Genomic DNA, 19,433 nt, shown 5'->3' on the forward strand with positions numbered 1-19,433 from the left:
ATTGAAACATTCATGCCATTTTGCCTTTTTGTTGTGCCTTCAGTCAGCTAAGCTCCAAGTCTCCCTCTGCTAAAGCACTACTTTAATTTCCTTAAAATTTGACCCTTTAACAATGTTTAACCATCTCTCTTAATACCTCTGTTTTAGTGTTAATTTTTAATTGATTGCCCTTCCGAGGAAATGTATATTTATTTTTCAAACTCCGGGTGTTGCTGGTAAAGCAAAGGTTTATTGTTTATCCCTAAATCTCCTTACACCTTGGACAGCTGCAGTCTTTCTGGTGAGGGTACTCCTGCAGTACTGCCTAAAAACAGGCCCTCAGTCCACAATATCTGCACCAAACATGACGCTGAATTAAAATAATTCTCCTCGGCTCCATTCTCTGCATATTCATGTGACTATCGTAACAGTCTCTTAAATGCCATTGTTGTAGCTGCTTTCATCATTATCACCTGGCAGACTTTTCCGGGTACCTACCACTTTATATGGAAGAAAATAAACCTGCCCAATAGATTCTGTTTGAACATTCCCTCTCTCTCCACTTAAATGTACATTCTCTAATACTTGATATTTCTATCCTGGGGAAAAGATTCTGACTGTCTGCCCTGTACATGCCTCTCATGATCTTATAACTTCATTCAGATTTCCCTTCAGCCTCCAGTACTCCAGAGAAAGCAACTCAGATTTGTCCAACCTTATAGCTAGTACTCTGTAATCCTAGCAGCATCCAGATCAATCTCTTCTTTCACCTTCCAAAGCCTCCTTCCTGCAATGGGATGACTGGAAACTGCACACAAAACTCCAACTGCAGCCTAGCCAATGTGTCCTATGGCTGCAACATTACTTCCTGACACTTGTACTCAGTGCCTCAACCAATGAAGGCAAGTATGCCAGATGGATGGCATGGTAGCTTAGTGGTTAATGCAATGCTTTTACGGTGCCAGTGATCACCAACTGAAGTTCAGTTCTACATCCTCCACATGAGATTTGGGGTTTCTTCTGGGTGCTCTGGTTTCCTCCCACATTCCAAAGACATACAGTTAGAGTTAGTAAGTTGTGGGCATGTTATGTGTGCGCCAGTGGTGTGCCGCCACTTACAGACTACTCCCAGCATAATCATCTTAACATAAGACCATAAGACATAGGAGCAGAATTAGGCCATCTGGCCCATCCAGTCTGCTCCGCCATTCAATCATGGCTGATCCTTTTTTTATATATGTTGGTTGTTGACGCAAAATGATGCATTTTACTGCATGTTTCAATTTACTTGTGAAAAATAAAGCTAATCTTTGCTCTGATCTTTACTCATATGCCTTGTTTACTACACATCTACTTGCAATTGCCACTTACAGTAAGCTATGAGTTTGGACTTCAAGCCCCCTCTGTACATGAATATTGTTAAGGGTCCTACCATTTCCCCATCCATTAGACCTCCCAAAGTGTAACAACTCACCCTTGCATGGATTAAATTGCATCTGCCATTTCTCTGCTGATAACTGTAATTAATCTATATTTTGTTATATCCTTTGACAGTGCTCAACACTGTCCACAACACAACCAAACGTTGTGTTCAAAGGTTTCAAAGGTACATTTAATGTCAGAGAAATGTATACAATATATATCCTGAAATTCTTTTCTTCGCAACCATCCACAAAAACAGAGTACCCCAAAGAATGAATGACAGTTAAATGCTAGAACCTCAAATCCCCCCTCAGCTCCCTCCATCCACACGTAAGTAGCAGCAAAGCAATGATCCCCCCTCCCCTACCAGCAAAAATCATCTGCACCCTCTACTGAGCACTCAAGCTTACTAACCCACTCATCTACGTTTTCATACAAGTCATTTACATATCACAAACAACATGCATTTGGAAATCTTTTTGACAAGCATATCTATGCAGAGAATGGAAGGATATCGATCATGTACAGAATCAGAATTAGGTGTATTATCACCAGCATGTGCCGTGAAATTGAAGAGATTAGTTTTAATCTGGGATTGTGCTCAGCCTAGGCATTGTGGGTTGAAGGGTCTTATCTGTGTTGTACTGTTTCATGTTCTTAAGAAAGGCAGGTACAATAACAAGAATCAAGATTCATTTGAATAATTATATGGATAAAGATTAGATTTATTTGTCGCATGTACATCGAAGTATATGTGAAATGCTTCTTTTGCATCAACAATCACAGTCCAAATATGTGCTGGGGACAACCCATAAGTGCCACCATGCTACTGACACCAAAATTGAATGCCCACAATTTACTAACCCTTACTAATCCATACGTCTTTGGAATGTGGTGTTGGATCTCCATTTAATTTCTGATCTTCAGGATTCTTCCTGGTGTCCAGAATGGTGAGGAGTCTTAATTCCAAGATTTCAGTTTATTTTAGGGTATAAATGAACAATCAAATACTAAGCAAACTAAATAAAGAGCTGAGAAACAATGCTTAGGGGAATTGATGTTATGGGGGAAAAGACAAAGGAATAAAAGAATAAAAGAAAGAAAGGATGGCATTTCTGGAAAATTCTCACTTTTATAGATAAGATAAAAGAAATCCTTTGACAGGAATGAATTAATGGGCTACATAATTAAACAATTACATCATGTGGGTAATGTGCTAATACTTAGCCAATGAAAAATGAGAAGGTTGATAAATGACTATCCCACTTTCTGCCAGTGTGTGAGAAAAATACATGAGTTTGTTAAAAAAATAAATCCTATAAAAAGTATTACTAAAAAACAACAGTGGTTTCCAACAGTGGAAATAAACCAGATCACCTGGAGGAAATCAGAGCACCTAGATGAAACCCACATGGTCACGGGAAGAACTTAACTCCTTACAGACAGTGGCGGAAATTAAACCCCTATCTCTAGTGCTGTAAAGAGTTATGCTAATTGCTACTCTACAATGCTGTCCCAAAAGGTTTAAAGGGATCCAGCCAAATATGGGCAAATGCACCTAGTTTAGGTGGGCGCCTTGGTAAGCATAAACAAGTTGAATCAAAGGGTCTGTTTCAGTGCTGTATTACCTTGATCCTTAACACACAGAAGAAAATGAAAGGGTTTATTTACTTTCAAATTTGTCTCGAAAATTAGCATGAGATTTCAGCTCCACTATTTTCCTAAATAGCTTTGAAACAAGGGACCATGCAACACAGGGAGAAGCATTCTTTGAATTGACTAGCCCAAATGACAGTGATTGGATGGTATAAAATGTGCAAATTAAGTTGCAGCATCTGACAACAACTATTCATGCAAAAATATCATCTACACATGTTTTTGTAAGAGGTTGAGAGCTTCATTTAAAATACAACTGTTTAAAAAAAACTAGAAAATTAATGAACAAATGATTTTGAGAACATTTTAATCAATTAATTTGTTCACATTTGATATTGCAGATCTTTAAATTTTTATTACTTTGAGAATATTTGGGTAGGATTCTCTTTTTAAAATCATGAGGGAGTTTGACAACAAATTGATAGTTAGATGTGGGTATGCTGTTATGGTGTTTTCCAAGAGAAAAATCTGAATGAATTGTTTCTAAGAAAACATGAAAAGGATTAAAGTTTGCTGTTAGAAATTCTTTCCATATACCAGTTTTTCTAAACATAAAAAACTACATGATGTGTAATCTTCCAAATGATAGTTCTCAGTATCAATTAATACAGATTTTCCAGGGAAATAAATTGAACTCTGTATTATCTAGGTCAGAATGAATTAGTTTAGTAACATAGTATTAAAAGAACTTTCAGTAAATTTATTGATGTTTATTAATTTAATTTGCTTTCTTTTTGGTTATGGAGCTAAAACAATACAGTATGGAAATTGCTAATATAGAACAAGCTGTTCAGAAGGTTGAAGAGGAAAATCTAGAAATTTTGAGTCAATTGTTTGATTGTCAGATCAGTGACCTGAATAGATGCAGGTAACACTTGTGTTTTGCTTAAATTTCTCTCACCTTATCTAAAGTAGATAATATAGATTAATATACTAACTCCTTATGCTTGGTGTATCCATTTTTAGACCATAATCTTTTTAAAGCTTTGATATCATTACTGTAGTAATTACTAGCTAAAATTTCATTAATATGCCTTAAACTAGCTTAAAGTATTTCTGTGAACTTAAGGATCAAAGTTAAAGTTCCAAGTTCAAAGTAAATTTGTTATCAAAGTACATATATCACCATATACTACCCTGAGATTCATTTTCTTGCGGGCAGTCACAGTAAATACAAAGAAATACAGTAGAATTGATGAAAAATGCACAAAACAAGGGCCAAACAATACTGCTAAGAATATATATATTTAATTTTTGAACTCTTTGTTGATTATAATTTAAATGCAGAACTTGTTAAATGTTATGCTTTGGTAGAAAAATTGAGGAGTAGCTATATATATGCATGCAGGACTTGTGCTTTATAAATCATAGTATTGAATAAATGAACTTTTAAAATGTACAGTTTTTGTCCAGTTCTGGCCACCGTACTATAAGGGAAAAATGTAAACACCTTACAAAGGGTGCAGAAGAGACAATTTCAGTTATATGGATGGAATGGTGATAATGATGTGGTTCTCCTTGTTTCAGAATTGATTAAGTAGATATCTCATAGAAGTTTTTAAAGTCATGAGTGGTTTAGACAGGAGATAGAGAGAAACTATTCCTGCTGGTGGAAAGATTAAGAAAATATAGTGAAGCTGATCAGCAGTGAAGCTGAAAGCAGATTAATTTGTGGTACCCAAAAGAGAACTGCATCCTCAGTGGCCACTTTATTGGATCTATCTGTACAACATACATAAATATCTAATCAGCCAACTCCATGCAAGAAAAAAAGCAGACATGGTCAAGAAGTTCAGTTGTTGTTCAGGCCAAACAACAGAATGGGGAAGAAAAATGTGATCTATGTGACTTTGACCATATGATTGTTGGTGCCGGACAGGGTGGTTTGAGCATGTCAGAAACTACAGATCTCCTGGGATTTTCATACACCAGTCTAGAGTTTACTGAGCAAGGTGTGAAAATCAGAGACAAAAAAATAGCCAACGAGCGGCAGCCCTGTGGGCAAAAATGCCTTCTAAATGAGAGAGGTCAGAGGAGAATTGTCAGACTGGTTCTAGCTGACACGAAGGTGACAATAACTCAAATAACCATGTATTACAAAAGTGGTGTGCAGAAGAACATCTCTGAATGCACAGCACTTTGAACCTTGAAGAGGATGGGCTATAGCAGCAAACGACCACAATCATACACTCAGTAACCACTTTATTAGGTACAGGAGGTACCTAATAAACTGGCCACTGTGTGTATAAGTGTTCAAATTAAACAATCACTGTTCACAGGAAGGGGTTAGTGGCTTAAGATGAACTTGATTCCTCATATATTGAGGTGGGACAGACTTGATGAGCCAATGGTCCCAATCTGTGCTGTTGCATTCTACTATTCGTTGAATGTTTTGGAAAATATAGCCTTTTTCAAAGGATGCAACTTCATTTTTTATTATTAATTAAATATTCATGGAGCAATTGATTTGGTTTTCTTCCTAAACTTTTTAGTCATCTTACGGTGCTTTATGTCTGTTGAACAGGAACTTGATTGAGATTTGTGCAGTTCGACCTAAAGACCATGACACCGGCTTATTGGAAGGTGCTTCCACTGAATTATATCACAGAGGTGAAACTTCAGGTAATAACGATAAACCACTTAAATATTCTTCTAAAGTAGAAAATCAACCCCCTTTAATAAAATTTGTACTGTCATGTTCTACAACGAATTATAGAAAATATAACAACTTTAAAACAAGCACAGAGTTAGAAAATTGAAAATTAGATATTTATTAATTTTTTTTGCATCAACAATATTTGCACATTTGATATTCAATTAACACAGTTTCACTTAAAGAACAAAATACAATCATTTGGGATCTAGTCAAAGGAAAAGGAATCGATTTTCGCCTACCACTCTGCCTTAGCTTCGTGGCATCTAAATCAGCTGAGTTCTGAAGGAGGCAGGTTATAAAAAAAAACAAGCAGAGGAAAAATATACTGAACCTTTTCCCTCTTTACTTATTTGTTGTAGATACACCATTCTCTATACACTGTCATGAATCAGAATCAGGTTTATTATCACCAGCATGTGTTGTGAAATTTGTTTACTTAGCAGCAGCAGTTCAATGCAATACATAATAAAGAAAAAGAATAAATAAATAGACTACAGTATATGTATATTGAATAGATTAAAATTTGTGCAAAAAGCAGAAATAATATACTTTAAAAAGTGAGGTACTGTTCACGGGTTCAATGTCCATTTAGGAATCGGATGGCAGAGGGGAAGAAGCTGTTCCTGAATCACTGAGTGTGTGCCTTCAGGCTTCTGTACCTCCTACCTGATGGTAACAGTGAGAAAAGGGCATTACCGTTTAAACACCAAAGATTTGCGGATGGTGGAAATTCAGAGAAACACACAAAATATACTGGAGGAACTCAGCAGGTCAGGCAGCATCTATGGAACAGTTGACATTTTGGGCCAGAGATTCAACTGTTTATTCATTTCCATAGATGCTGCCTGACCTGCTGAGTTCCTCCAGAAGTAATTGGAATTGGTTTATTCTTGTCAGATGTGAAAAGCTTCTCTTGCATTCTGTTCATAAAGATCAGATCATTAAACAGTACATTGAGGTTGAACAAGGTAAAACAATAACAATGCAGAATAAAGTGCAGTGCAGGTAAACAAAGCATGATCATAGTGAGTTAGATTGTGAGATCAACGGTCCAACTTGTCATTCTGGGAAGTCATTCGATAACAGCCAGGTCGGAGCTGTCCTTGAGCCTGGTGGTTCATGTTTTCAGATATTTGTATGACAGAAGGGGGAGGAGAGAGAATGTCCAGGGTGGAGTCTTTGATTATGTTGGCTGCTTTCCTGATGCAGCAAGAACACAGAATACAACCGCACAGACTCATAGGGGAGGCTGGTTTCTGTGATGTGCTGAGCTACGTCCATAAGTCTGTGTTTATTGAACAGAAATCATCCAATACAAATGCAGTCAAGTTACAAAAAAATAATCAGGCAGCAGTGGTTAGAAGGACCAGATCGTCCAGCTATCAGAAAAGCTCATGAATGAAAACCAGTCAGAGGCTGGGCAGCCTATTTATGAAGAGAAAGGACATGTGCTACTTTGGACTGACATGCTACACCCCAATTTGACAGCATACAGAGTTTAGAACTGTAGACAGTATAAAACTACTATCACTGCAATCTGCAGCCTGTAATTTCCCTTTAAGAAACATGCTTTTGTACAGTCTAAACGAAGTAGTGATCTTACAGTATTCCGAAGGACTCTGCAAACTTGACTCTCAGGAATGCAGGTACGGCATCTTGAAGCGGACAAAGGTTGCCATCGCTGGAAGAGTGGACTTCAAGCCAGACTAAAGCATCAGGACATGAAACTACCACTCCCCAGCATCTTGTTCGCTGATGTGTATAGTCACTGAAGAACAAAACAGAGGACCTAAGAGCAAGGTTGCTGAATCAGAGTGAAATGAGGGATTGCTGTATTCTCTGTTTCAGTGAGACATGGCTCACTCCAGACACACCAGATATAGTAATTCTTAATCTACCAGGTGGATCGAATTGCAGAACATTTAAATAAGGCCAGACGTGCGGGACTGTGTTTCATGATAAACTCTTCATGGTGCTTGGATGTAGATGTCTTGTGGCACTCTTTTTCTCTCAACTTAGAATATCTAATGATTAAGTGCCGACTATTCTACTTACCAAGTGAGTTCTCCACCTTGATACTGACTACAGTTCACATACCCCCATAGGCAGATGTTAAGTAAGCCCTTGATGTATTGAATGCCATGATTAGCAAACAAGGAACAGGCTACTCAATGCCTTTCACATCCTTGCTGGGGACTTCAATCATGCTTGCTTGAAGAAATCTCTGCCCAATTATCATCATCATATCACCTGCAGCTCCAGGCATCCCAACACAGTTGACCACTGCTACATTACAGAATGCCTACCATTCCATTCCTAGACTATTTTTTGGGAAATCTGATCATCTGGGTGGCCTTCTTCCTACCACCATACCGGCAGAGTCTAAAGAGCAAGGCACCAAAGGTAAGGGCAACAAAGAGGAGGTTACAAGAAGCAGAGAAGCAGCTATGTGATTGCTTCAAGCTGGTGGGACTGGGCTATGTTCAAGGACTCAGAGGATCTGAATGAATATGCCACGCTTGTCATGGACTTTATAAAGACACCCGTGGATGAGTGTGTCCCCATAAAGTCATTCGGTGACTTCCCCAACTAAAAGCCCTGGATGAGTCAAGGGAGCTGCAATCTGCTGCCTTCAAGCCTGGCAACCAAGGAAAGTACAAGAGGCTCAGGTATGACTTCTGGAAAGCTGTCTCACATGTGAAGTGGCACCTTTAAGCTCTCACTTCGACAGTCTGAGGTACCCAGTTGCTTTGATCATACCAGTGCCCAAGAAGAATGTGGTAACCTGCCTCAATGACTATTGTTTAGTAGCACTTACATTCACTAAGCTGAAGTGCTTTGAGAGGTTGGTGATGAAACATAATCTACTTCTACCTGAGTGACTTGGACCCACTCCAATTTGTATATGGTCACGACAGGTCGATAGCAGATGCTATTACATTGACTGCTTCAGTCAACTCTGGAACATCTGGATGGTAAAGGTTCATACATCAGGACGCCCTTAATTGACTACAACTCTGCAGTCCACAATCATTCCCTCATAACTAATCAATGAGCTCCAAGACTTGGGCTTCGAAACTTCCTAATGCATCTGGATCATCGATTTCTGCAACTGCAGACCACAGTCAGTTCGGATTAGCATTAACATCTCCTCCACAATCACCATCAACACAGGTGCACTGCTTTATTCTTATAACTGTGAGGCTAAGTACAGCTCTAATCCCATATTTAAGTCTGCTGACAACACCACTGTTGGCTGAATGGTGCTACAACAACAACCTCTCAATATCAGCAAAATCAAAGAGTTGACTAACGACCACTGGAGGTCCATGAGCCAGTCGGCATCAGGGAATTGGAGGTGGAGAGGTCAGTAACTTTAAATTCATTGGTGTTATCATTTCAGAGGATTTGTCCTGGGATCAGCATTTAAGTGTCATTATAAAGAAGGCATGGCAGTGCATCTAGTTTCTTAGAAGGTTGCACAGATTTGCCATGTTATCTAAATTTGATGAACTTCTATACATGCACAGTGGAGAGTATCCCTGACTGGTTGCATCATGGCTTGGTATGGAAACATCAATGCCCAAAAATAGAAAAGCCTACAAAAAGTAGTGGATACAGCCCAGTCTATCATGGCTGTCCCCACATTTGAGCACCTCTACAAGGAGTGCTACCACAAGAAAGCAGCATCCTTCATCAAGGGCCCCCACTATTCAGGCCATGCTCATTTTCTCTTGCTGCCACCGAAAAAGAGGGACAGTGGCCTCAGGTCCCACACCAAGTTCAGAAATAGTTATTACCCCTCAACGATCAGGTTCCTGAACCAACATGGATAACTTAACTTAATTCAAAACTGAACTGATTCCACAACCTGTGGACTCACTTTGAATCATTCTCAATATTATTTATAACTTTATTGTTATTATTTTGTACTTTCACTGTTGGTCATCTTTTACACATTGTTTGTTTGTCCGTCTTTGTGTGTAGTATTTCATTACTTATATTGTGATTCTTTGTATCTACTGTGAATGCCCTTCTGAAAATTATCTCAAAGGAGTATATGGTGGTATATGTACATTGATAACAAATTTACTTCACGCTTCTGTTGCTATTGACTTATTGCCCTGATTTCAGGCATATTATACAGAGGCGCAAAATAAGTGGTGTATGTTACTTATTCACAAAAATGTAAGCTCAATAGTCTGGAATTGTTTTTTGTTGCCAGCCAGCACTGATAGAGAAATTGCAAGTTGGATGTTGGCAGGTTTTGTTAATTACAAGAAGCGTTGTTTGGTAATTTAATAGGATGTTACATTTCATAAAAGAAGAGTTGCTTTTTTATTAATGTGGTTGGACTTGAGTTTTTAAAAGAAGAAAAATAAATTCCATCTAGAAAAAAAAGCCAGCAGGTAGGACTTCCTATGTACCTGGTCATTGTTTCTTTGTCCAAGATTCTGGGGAGAACCAGAAAGAAAGAACATGCCATATAAATTGCAGTTCCGACCTAAAGTTAGAAGTGGGGATATTTGCTGATAAATGCACAGTTTTCACTACCATTTGTAGCTCTCACATCCTGAAACACTATCCTTACATGCAGCAATAAATGATGAGTCACATAAGCATGAGGCAAGGATCATTTCTATCAAAAGAAAGTCTAACTACCTTCATTTGACATTCAGAGATTTGCCAAATTTCTTATTATCATCCTGGAAATTGTGATTAGAAACTTAATTGGACCAGTCACAAGAGCACATTAGGTATCTTGCAGTGAGTGACTCATCTTATGATTCATGTTCTATCAGAATTATACAGCACAGAAACCCAACTTCAGCGCAGCTCATCTATGCCAACCAAGGTACCTACCTAGATGATTCCCAATGCCTGTGTTTGACCAGTATTTCTCCAAACCTTTACCATCCATGTGATGCCCAAATGTCTTTTAAAAAATTGTAATTCTGTCTACCTCTACTACCTCCTCTGGCAGCTCATTCCATGTAACCACTGATCTCTGTGTGGTAAAACTTGTCCCTCAGATACCCTTTTAATCGATCCCCTCTTACTTTAAATACATGTCCTCTAGTTTTAGAGTCCCCTACCCTAGGGAAAAAGACTAATTATCTATCCTTTCTATGCCTCTCAATTTTACAAACTTTCATAAAGTTTATGTAGGAAAAAGTCAAGTTGTCCATTCCAGGCAACATTCCTGTAAACCTTTTCTGTATCTCCTAACTTAATCATATCCTTCCTATACTGTGGCAAGCAGAATTCGCACAGAATACAAGTACAGCCAAACCAACAATTTATACAAATAGTATCACAACTCTTACACTCATGCTGTGCACTCAAGAATGCATGCTTAGCAGTGGAAAGGGTGAGCAGTTTCAAGTTCCTGGGTGTCAACGTCTCTGAAGATCTATCCAGGGCCCACCATATTAATGTAATTACAAAGAAGGCATGACAGCGGCTACGTTTCATCTGGAGTTTGAGAAGACTTGTTATGTCACCAAAGACTCTTGCAAATTTCTACAGATGAACAGTGGAGAGAATTCTAACTGGTTGCATCACCATCTGGTATGGAGGAGCCACTGCACAGGATCGGAAAATTATGCGGAAAGTTGCAAACTCAGCCAGCTCCATCATGGGCATTGGCCTCCCCAGCATCGAGGACAGTTTTCAAAAGGCGATGCCTTAAAAAGACGGCATCCATCTTTAAGGACCCCCATCACTCAGGACATGCCCTCTACTCATTGCTGCTGTCAAGGAGGTGGTACAGGAGCCTGAAGGCACACACTCAATGTTTTTTTGAACAGCTTCTTCACCTCCGCAATTAGATTTCTGAATGGACAATGTACATGTTTTTTCTTTTTTTTTGTTCTCTTTTTGCAATACTTTTTAACTTTAGTTTTTAAATATTGCAATGTACTGCTGCTGCAAAGCAGCATATTTCATGTCATATGCCAGTGAAATAAAACCTGATTCTGATTCTGCTGCATTTGCTCTCTGGTGCCATATATAAATCTGTCTCCCCTATGCCAATGAAAGCATGAATGTAAGGATCTAATTTTAATTCAAATTGCAACACAGGGTTTTAGGTCTATATTTTTATTTATTCACAGAATGAGAACATCACTGGCAATATTGTCCATTCCTAATTGTTCTCAAGCTGAAATTAGAAGCTGACAGTTAGAAATTAACAATACTAATGCATCTGGAGTGACATAAGCCTAAATCAGACATGTGTGCTGGAGTTCTTTCACCGGAACAACAATCTAGAAGATTCGTGATCACCACGTAGCCCAGTTTTCTCACTTAAATTTTAAATTTCAAATTTGACTCCTTAACTTTATTTCCAACATCTTAGAGATACATGAGAAATGTGATGAAATAATGACCATGTATCTAGATATTTTTAGGTTCAACAACGCTAATGAAATTTTACACCATCCAAAACAAAAACAACTTGCTTGAGGGTTTTCCATCATCTCTCCACATACTTCCAGAGTGATTGCAAACCATCAACAGAATGTGCTGCAACAACTCAAATCCTCTTGAATGCATAGCTTTCACTTTCATTTGCAGCTTTTCAGAAAACAAAGTGCCCTATCCTTACTTGCAGCAAGAAATGATAATTGCCACACAAGCCCCAGGCAATGACCATCTCTATTAAAATAAAGTCTTAAACATCTGCATATAACATTCAAAAACTTCAACATCACTAAATTTCCCCATTACCTTCCTAGGATTAGTGATTAGAATTCCAATATGTGACCTTTAAGCTAGGAGAACAAAGGCCTTAGGAGCAACATCACTGTCAATCAAGTTCTATCACAGTCACCTCTGACTCTGGCTTGGAAACCTATCTTTCATCATCTCTGAATCAAAGTCATGGAACCACCAGCTTCCTGAACGTGATTATGGATTGACATAAAATGCTGCAGTATGCACTGACACCCACATTCTGAGACAATTTTAAAGAATCATTGCATAGGAAAGTATTCTATGCTTTTTAATTTTTTAAGAAAATACACAATTTGCCCAGCTGATGTGGTTAACGTGAAATTAACTCGATTAATAATTTTTAATTCAATTATTTAAGTCTTAACTAATAATTCACTAACTTGTGCCATTTACTCAAACAGAACTGCATCATAGAAGACAACTATAACCAGCTGTTAAATACTGTCATATACAATTAGCACTTGCAGTCAATGTCAAATTCCTGCTCCACAGAATACTTTGTTAAATAGGGAAACCAATCAGTCATAAAGTTCTACAGTGGATTTCAGTTAATTGGGACACATCCGGAACAATATATTTTGGCCCAATTAAGCAGCTGCCACAATTTCATAGAAATAGTTAAAAAGGAAGAGAAAAGGTAAACTACCATTTAACTGAGTAACAAATTATGTATTTAAATGAAATGCAGAACAAATTAGAACAGGACCAAAACTACTACAGTACTATAAAATTGTGTATTAATTCCTAATAGTTATTGATGGAGGAATTCATTCAGAATACGCTGGTGTCTTTTGATTGTCTGTAAGTGAACAAAATCAGCGCAGACACCTAGTGCATATAATACACTGCCTTCAAACAGTGCTTTTGATGATTGCATTTTCCAAACCTTCATTTTCATTATAGCATTAAAGATGATTGTTGATACCTTCAAATTCTTTGTACTTGTTGAAGTAGAGAAATCATTTCATTTTCACTCCCAACCATTTCTGGCATCTGCAAGCCTGAATGCTTCAAACCGCAGTGAACAAAACATTTCTGAATTGTCTTACTGTTTATTACTCATCTATTATCAATGACAAAAATCTCTGCTTTTTGAGCACAAACAATAGCTACATTACATATGCGCAACTGACACTAGTTAGAAAATGTTCAGCAAAAGTCTCCTGTCTCAATAAAGCAGCATTTTGCCCCAAATAAACGATGGGAATCCATCTGTTTTTATTCTATAGGAGTTCTCCCAAATAAGCAGTGCCCTAATTAAACATAATCCACCATATTTGTATAAATGCTCTTCAAAAAGATATCTCCAATTATTTTTGAGACCTGGGAACTAAAGGAATCTGATATTTCAAGACGTTAAGGGAATTTTTTTCCTGCAAATTTCACAACATGCTGGTGATGTTAAGCTTGATTCTGATACTGATATACCATAACAGGTAAGCTTGCTTCTGTTATGGTATATCAGTATCAGAATCAAGTTTAATATCACCAGCATGTCGTGAAATTTGTTGTTATGTGGCAGCAGTATATATTGAAATACATAATAAGTAAAACTGTGAGTCACTAATATATAAGTGATATATAAAATAGTTAAATAAGTAGTGCAAAAAAAGTTGTAAATAGTGTCCATGGGTTCAATTTCCATTCCGAAATCTGATGGCAGAGGGGAAGGAGCTGGTCCTGAATCACTGAATGTGTGCCTTCGGGCACCTATGCCTCTTCCCTGATGGTAGAATGAAAAGAGAGCATGTTCTGGTGATGGGGATCATTAATGATAGGTGCCGCCTTTTTAAGGCATCGCTCCTTGAGGATGTCCCAGATGCTACGGAGGCTAATGCCCACGATGGAGCTGACTGAGTTCACAATGTTTTGCAACTTACCTCCATCCTGTGCAGTAGCAACCCCTCCCCCCTCCCCCAATCTCACCATGCCAGATGGTGATGCAGCCAGATAGAATACTTTCCACAGTATGTCTGTAGAAATTTGCAAGTGCCTTTGGTAACATACTAAATCTCCTCAAGATCCTGATAAAATATAGCCACTGTCTTGCCTTCTTTGGAATTTCATTGATATGTTGGGCCTAGGATAGATCCTTAGAGATGTTGATACCCAGAAACTTGAAATTGCTTACTCTTTCACTTCTGAATCCTCTATGAGGACTGGTATGTGTTTCCTTGTCTTACTCTTTCTGAAGTCCACAATTGGTTCTTTGGTCTTACTGACATTGAGTGCCAGGTTGTTGCTGCGACACCTCTCAATTAGCTGATCTGTTCACCTCTGCAAGCCTTCTTGTCACCATCTGATATTCTGCCAGCAATAGTTGTGTCGTCAGCAAATTCATAGATGGCATTTGAGTTATGCATAGCTACACAGTCATGGATGTATTGGAGTGGGCTAAGCACACATCCTTGAGTTGAGTCAGTGTTGATTATCAGCAAGGTGCAGATGTTATTTTCGATCCACATGGACTGTGGTCTTCTGGTGAGAAAGTCAAGGATCCTGTTTCAGAAGGAAGTACAAAGGCTCAGGTTTTGGAGCTTTTTGATCAGAACTGTAGGAAAGATTGTGTTAAACGTTGAGCTGAAGTCAATAAACTGCATCCTGACAGAAGTATTAATTGGTGGTCCAAGTCTGCAGGAAGAGCCAAAGAGATTGCATCCACTGTAGACCTATTGTAGTGATAGGCAAATTGCAGTGGGTCCAGGTCCTTGCTGAGACAAGAGCTGATTCTAGCCATAACCAACCTGTCAAAGCACTTTATCATCATAGATGTGAATTCTGCCGGATGAAAGTCATTCAAGCAGTTCGCCGTGCTCTTCCTGGGCATTAGTATGATTGTTGCCCTTTTGAAGCAGTTAGGATCTTCTGACTGTAGCAACGAGAGATTGAAAATGCCTTTGAACACACTGGCCAGTTGGCTGGCAGAGGTTTTCGGAGTCCTACCAGGTACTCTATTGGGGCCTGTCACCTTGTGAGGGTTCACGCTCTTGAAAGACAATCTGATGTCAACCTCTGAGACGGAGATCACAGGGTTACTGGGGGCTGCAGGGATCCTCATAGCTGTAATTATAGCTGGTAACATTCTTGTAAATTTTCTCTGTTCTCTTTCAACCTTATTTACATCTTCCCTGTAGGTAGGTGACCAAAATTGCACACAATATTCCAAATTAGGCCTCACACTGTCTTATACAACTTGAACTGAACATCCCTTCTCCTGTTCTCAGTGCTTTGATTTATGAAGACCAACGTTCCAAAAGTTTTCTTTATGACCCTAACTACCTGTGATGCCACGTTAAAAACTATCCTTAATCAGTCCGTGTCTATCCATGTCTGGTCCCTCAGAATACCTTCCAATAACTTTCCCACTACTGATGTCAGTACTGGCCTATAATTTTCTGGTTTATTTTTAGAGCCTTTCTTGAGCAGTGGAACAACATTGGATTGGCTATCCTCCAATCCTCTGGTACATTACCTGTCACGAAGAATGATTTAAATACCTCTGCTAGGGCCCCTGCAATTTCTGCGTTTGTCTCCCACAGGGTCCGAGGGAACTCCTTGCCAGACCATGGGGATTTATCCACCATAATTGGCCTCAGGACAGCAAACACCTCCTCCTCTGTAATCTGTATAGGGTCCATGAAGTTGATGCCTCTTTGCCTCACTTCTATCGACTGTGTCTGTCTCCTGAGTAAATGCAGAAGCAAAAGAAAAAAAATTAAGATCTCCTCATCTGTTTTGGCTCCACACATGGATTACCATTCTGACCTTCCAGAGGACCAAATGTGTTTCTTGCAATCCTTTTGCTATTAACATATCTGTAGAATCTTTTAGGATTCTCCTTCACCTTGTCTGCAAGGGCAACCTCATGCCTTCTTTTAGCCCTCCTGATTTCTTTCTGAAGTGTTCGCTTGTATTTCTTATACTCCTTAAGCACCTTATTTATTCCTACCTGCTATGCACCATTTTTTTCTTAACCAGGACCTTAATATCTATTGAAAAACAAGGTTCCCAACACCTGTTACCTTTATCTTTTATTCTAATAGGCACATATAGGCTCTGTACTTTCAGAACTTCGCTTTTGAAAGTCTCCCTCTTAGCAAGTACACTTTTGCCAGAAAACAGCATGTCTCAATCCACACTTGCCAGATCCTTTCTGATACCACCAAAATTGGCCTTTCTCCAATTCCAATTCACAGCCTGAGGACCAGACCTATCTTTTTGCATATTTACTTTGAAACTAATGATGTTATGATCACTAGATGGAAAGTGTTCTCCTATTCAAACCTCTGTCACCTGCCCTGTCTCATTTCCTAATAGCAGATCAAGTATTGCACATGCTTTCATTGGGACTTGTACATACTGATTACACAACACATCATATACAACTCTGAGATACATTTTCTTGCAGGTATACTTTATGAATACATAACAGAATAATAACCATAATAATATCAATGAAAGACTGCATCAGATTGGCTGTTCAACCAGGGTGCAAAATCCAATAAACTGTGCAAATACAAAAAGTATGAAATAATAATAATAATGAATAAATAAGCAATAAAGGTCAAGAACATGAGATGAAAAGTCCTTGAAAATAACTGCATAGGTTGTGGGAACATTTTAATAATGGAGCAAGTGAAGATGAGTAAAGTTATTCCCTTTGCTTCAAGAGCCCGATGGCTGAAGTGTAATGACTGTTTCTGAACCTGGTGGTGTAAGTCCTAAGGCTCCTGTAGCTTTTTCCTGATGGTAGCAGCAAGAAGAGAGCATAACCTGGGTGCTGGGGGCTCCCTGATAATGGATACTGCTTTCCTGCGATAACGCTTCTTGTAAATGTGCTCAATGGAGGGGAGGGGAACTCTTTGACGGCATGCCGAATCTTTGCAAAGTAGAGGCGCTGCTGTACTTTCTTTGTAATTGCTTTTACAGGCGGGATCCAGGACAGGTCCCCTAAATTGATAATACTGAAGAATTTAAAGTTGGTAACCCTCACCACTTCTGATCCTCCAATGAGGTCTGGCTCATGGTCCTCTAGTTTCCTCCACCAGAAGTCCATAATCTGCTCCTTGGTCTAACTGACATTGAGTAAGAGGTTGTTGTCGTAGCACCACCTAGCTAAGTTTTCAATCACTCTCCTATATGCTGAAACATCACCACCTTTGACTCAGCCAGTGAGAATAGTGTCACCAGCAAATTTGAATATTGTATTGGAGCTCTGCTTAACCGCACAGTTACAAGTGTAAAGCACAGCCTTGTAGTGCACGTGTATTGGCGGAGATAGTGAATGAGATGTTGTTGCCAATCCAAACTGATTGGGGTCTGCAAGTGAGGAAATTGAGAATCCAATGCACAGGAAGGTATTGACGCCAAGTTCTTAAGCGTATTGATTAGTTTTGAGGGAATGATGGTGTTGAATACCGAGCTGTAGTCAACAAAGAGCATCCTGACGTATGCATCTTTGCTGTCCAGATGAGTAAGGAGTCAAAGAGATGACATCTGCTGTGGACTTGTTGCTCTGCTAGGGAAATTGGAGTTGCTTCTCTGACGTTTTATCACCGTGGATATAAGTGCTACTGGATGATAGTCATTGAGGCAGGTTACCATGGTTTTCTCAGGCACCAGTATAATTAAAGTCTGCTTGAAGCAGGCGGGTATTTCAGTCTGCCAAATCGAGAGGTTAAAGATCTCAGAGCACACTCCAGCCAGTTGATCAGCACAGGTCTTTAGTTCTTGGCCAGGTACCCCATCTGCACCAGATGATTTTCAAAGCATCGGGGGTTGTGGGAGTTTGTGATGGTTCTTCCGTGTTTTGTTAGTCAAAGCGAGCATAAAAGGCATTGAGCTCATCTGGAAGAGAAGCCCTGGAAGGGTTGATAGCATTCAAGCCCTGCCACAACTGTTGAGCATTCTTCATTGATTCAAGTTTAGTCTGAAATTGCCTCTTTGCCCATGAGGTGGCTTTCCAGAGATGGTACCTGGACCCCTTGCAACTTCCTTGGTCACCGGACTGGCATTTCTTTGACCTGACCTTCAGCAAATTGCAGATCTCATGATTCAGCCAGGGCTTCTGGTTGGGGAAGACTCTGAATGATTTGGTGGGGACACACTCACCTACAACTATTTTAATAAAGTCCATGACCGCCATGGTGTATTCATTCAGATCCACAGTTGAGACCTTGAACACGGCCAGTCGACTGTCTCAAAGCAATCCTGTAGCCGCTCCTCTGCCTCCCATGACCACCTCTTTGTTGTCCTTATCTCTAGAACTTTACTCTTTAGCCTCTGCCTGTATGCAGGTAGAAGGACAGCCAAGTAGGGAGGATTTCTCTTCCAACCCTGCATAAAACTGATGGAGCCGATACTCATTTGAAATGAATATCATCTCCTTCTTAGTTTCTCAGAAAAAGAGATAACTTGCTTCCAGACTGGTTTTGTGGTTTCTGAGGTGGCTGATGAGGACATTATGGAACCATAGACACTTCCACAGTTTGGAGCAAGTGGGTGAGAAACATGTAATAGGGCACAACTATTTTATCACTGAAGCACGCATAATGTATTCCTGATGCATTCCTTTGTGGTTCTCAACACCATCACAAATACTCCTCCTCTGGTTTGAGTGGCCATGGGTTAAATGTTGGTGGGGAAGTTGCAATTCTTGAAAGAAGCTTTGAGCTTTGTGCACTGGATAATTTCTTCTCAAGATAAGAGTTTATAAATGAGGGTCTGTTTCATGAGTGTTTTCAGGACTGAAAAATTTATATGGGTAACTCACCAAAACCAATAGAGTGACAGTGTTAGAGGTGTTGATCTGTGCTGTTGGTTGTGTTATCCCTCCAGAGAATTGAGGATTTTGCAGAGGCAGCATTTTTCCAGTGGTTTGAGATGTCTGCTGTAGGTAGCCATTGTCTAAGCAGCATATATCCGGTTAGGGATCACTGATGCCCTGCATACCATTGGTTTCAGACCAGGTCTTAAGTCTTGA

General features: G+C 39.3%; 1 protein-coding gene across 6 annotated transcripts in view; it reads left to right on the plus strand.

Annotated features, from left to right (window-relative positions):
- The window catches only part of ccdc83 (coiled-coil domain containing 83), a 109,993-nt gene that overhangs the window by 41,371 nt on the left and 49,189 nt on the right, over positions 1–19,433 (plus strand). For all 6 annotated transcript variants that reach the window (XM_072264349.1, XM_072264347.1, XM_072264346.1 and 3 more), the window contains exons 8-9: positions 3,804–3,925; positions 5,582–5,679. In XM_072264349.1, the coding sequence (XP_072120450.1) occupies positions 3,804–3,925; positions 5,582–5,679 (220 nt within the window). The remainder of the gene's footprint in view (positions 1–3,803; positions 3,926–5,581; positions 5,680–19,433) is intronic.

This window comes from Mobula birostris, chromosome 7 (genome assembly GCF_030028105.1).
Source record: "Mobula birostris isolate sMobBir1 chromosome 7, sMobBir1.hap1, whole genome shotgun sequence".
NCBI lineage: Eukaryota > Metazoa > Chordata > Chondrichthyes > Myliobatiformes > Myliobatidae > Mobula > Mobula birostris.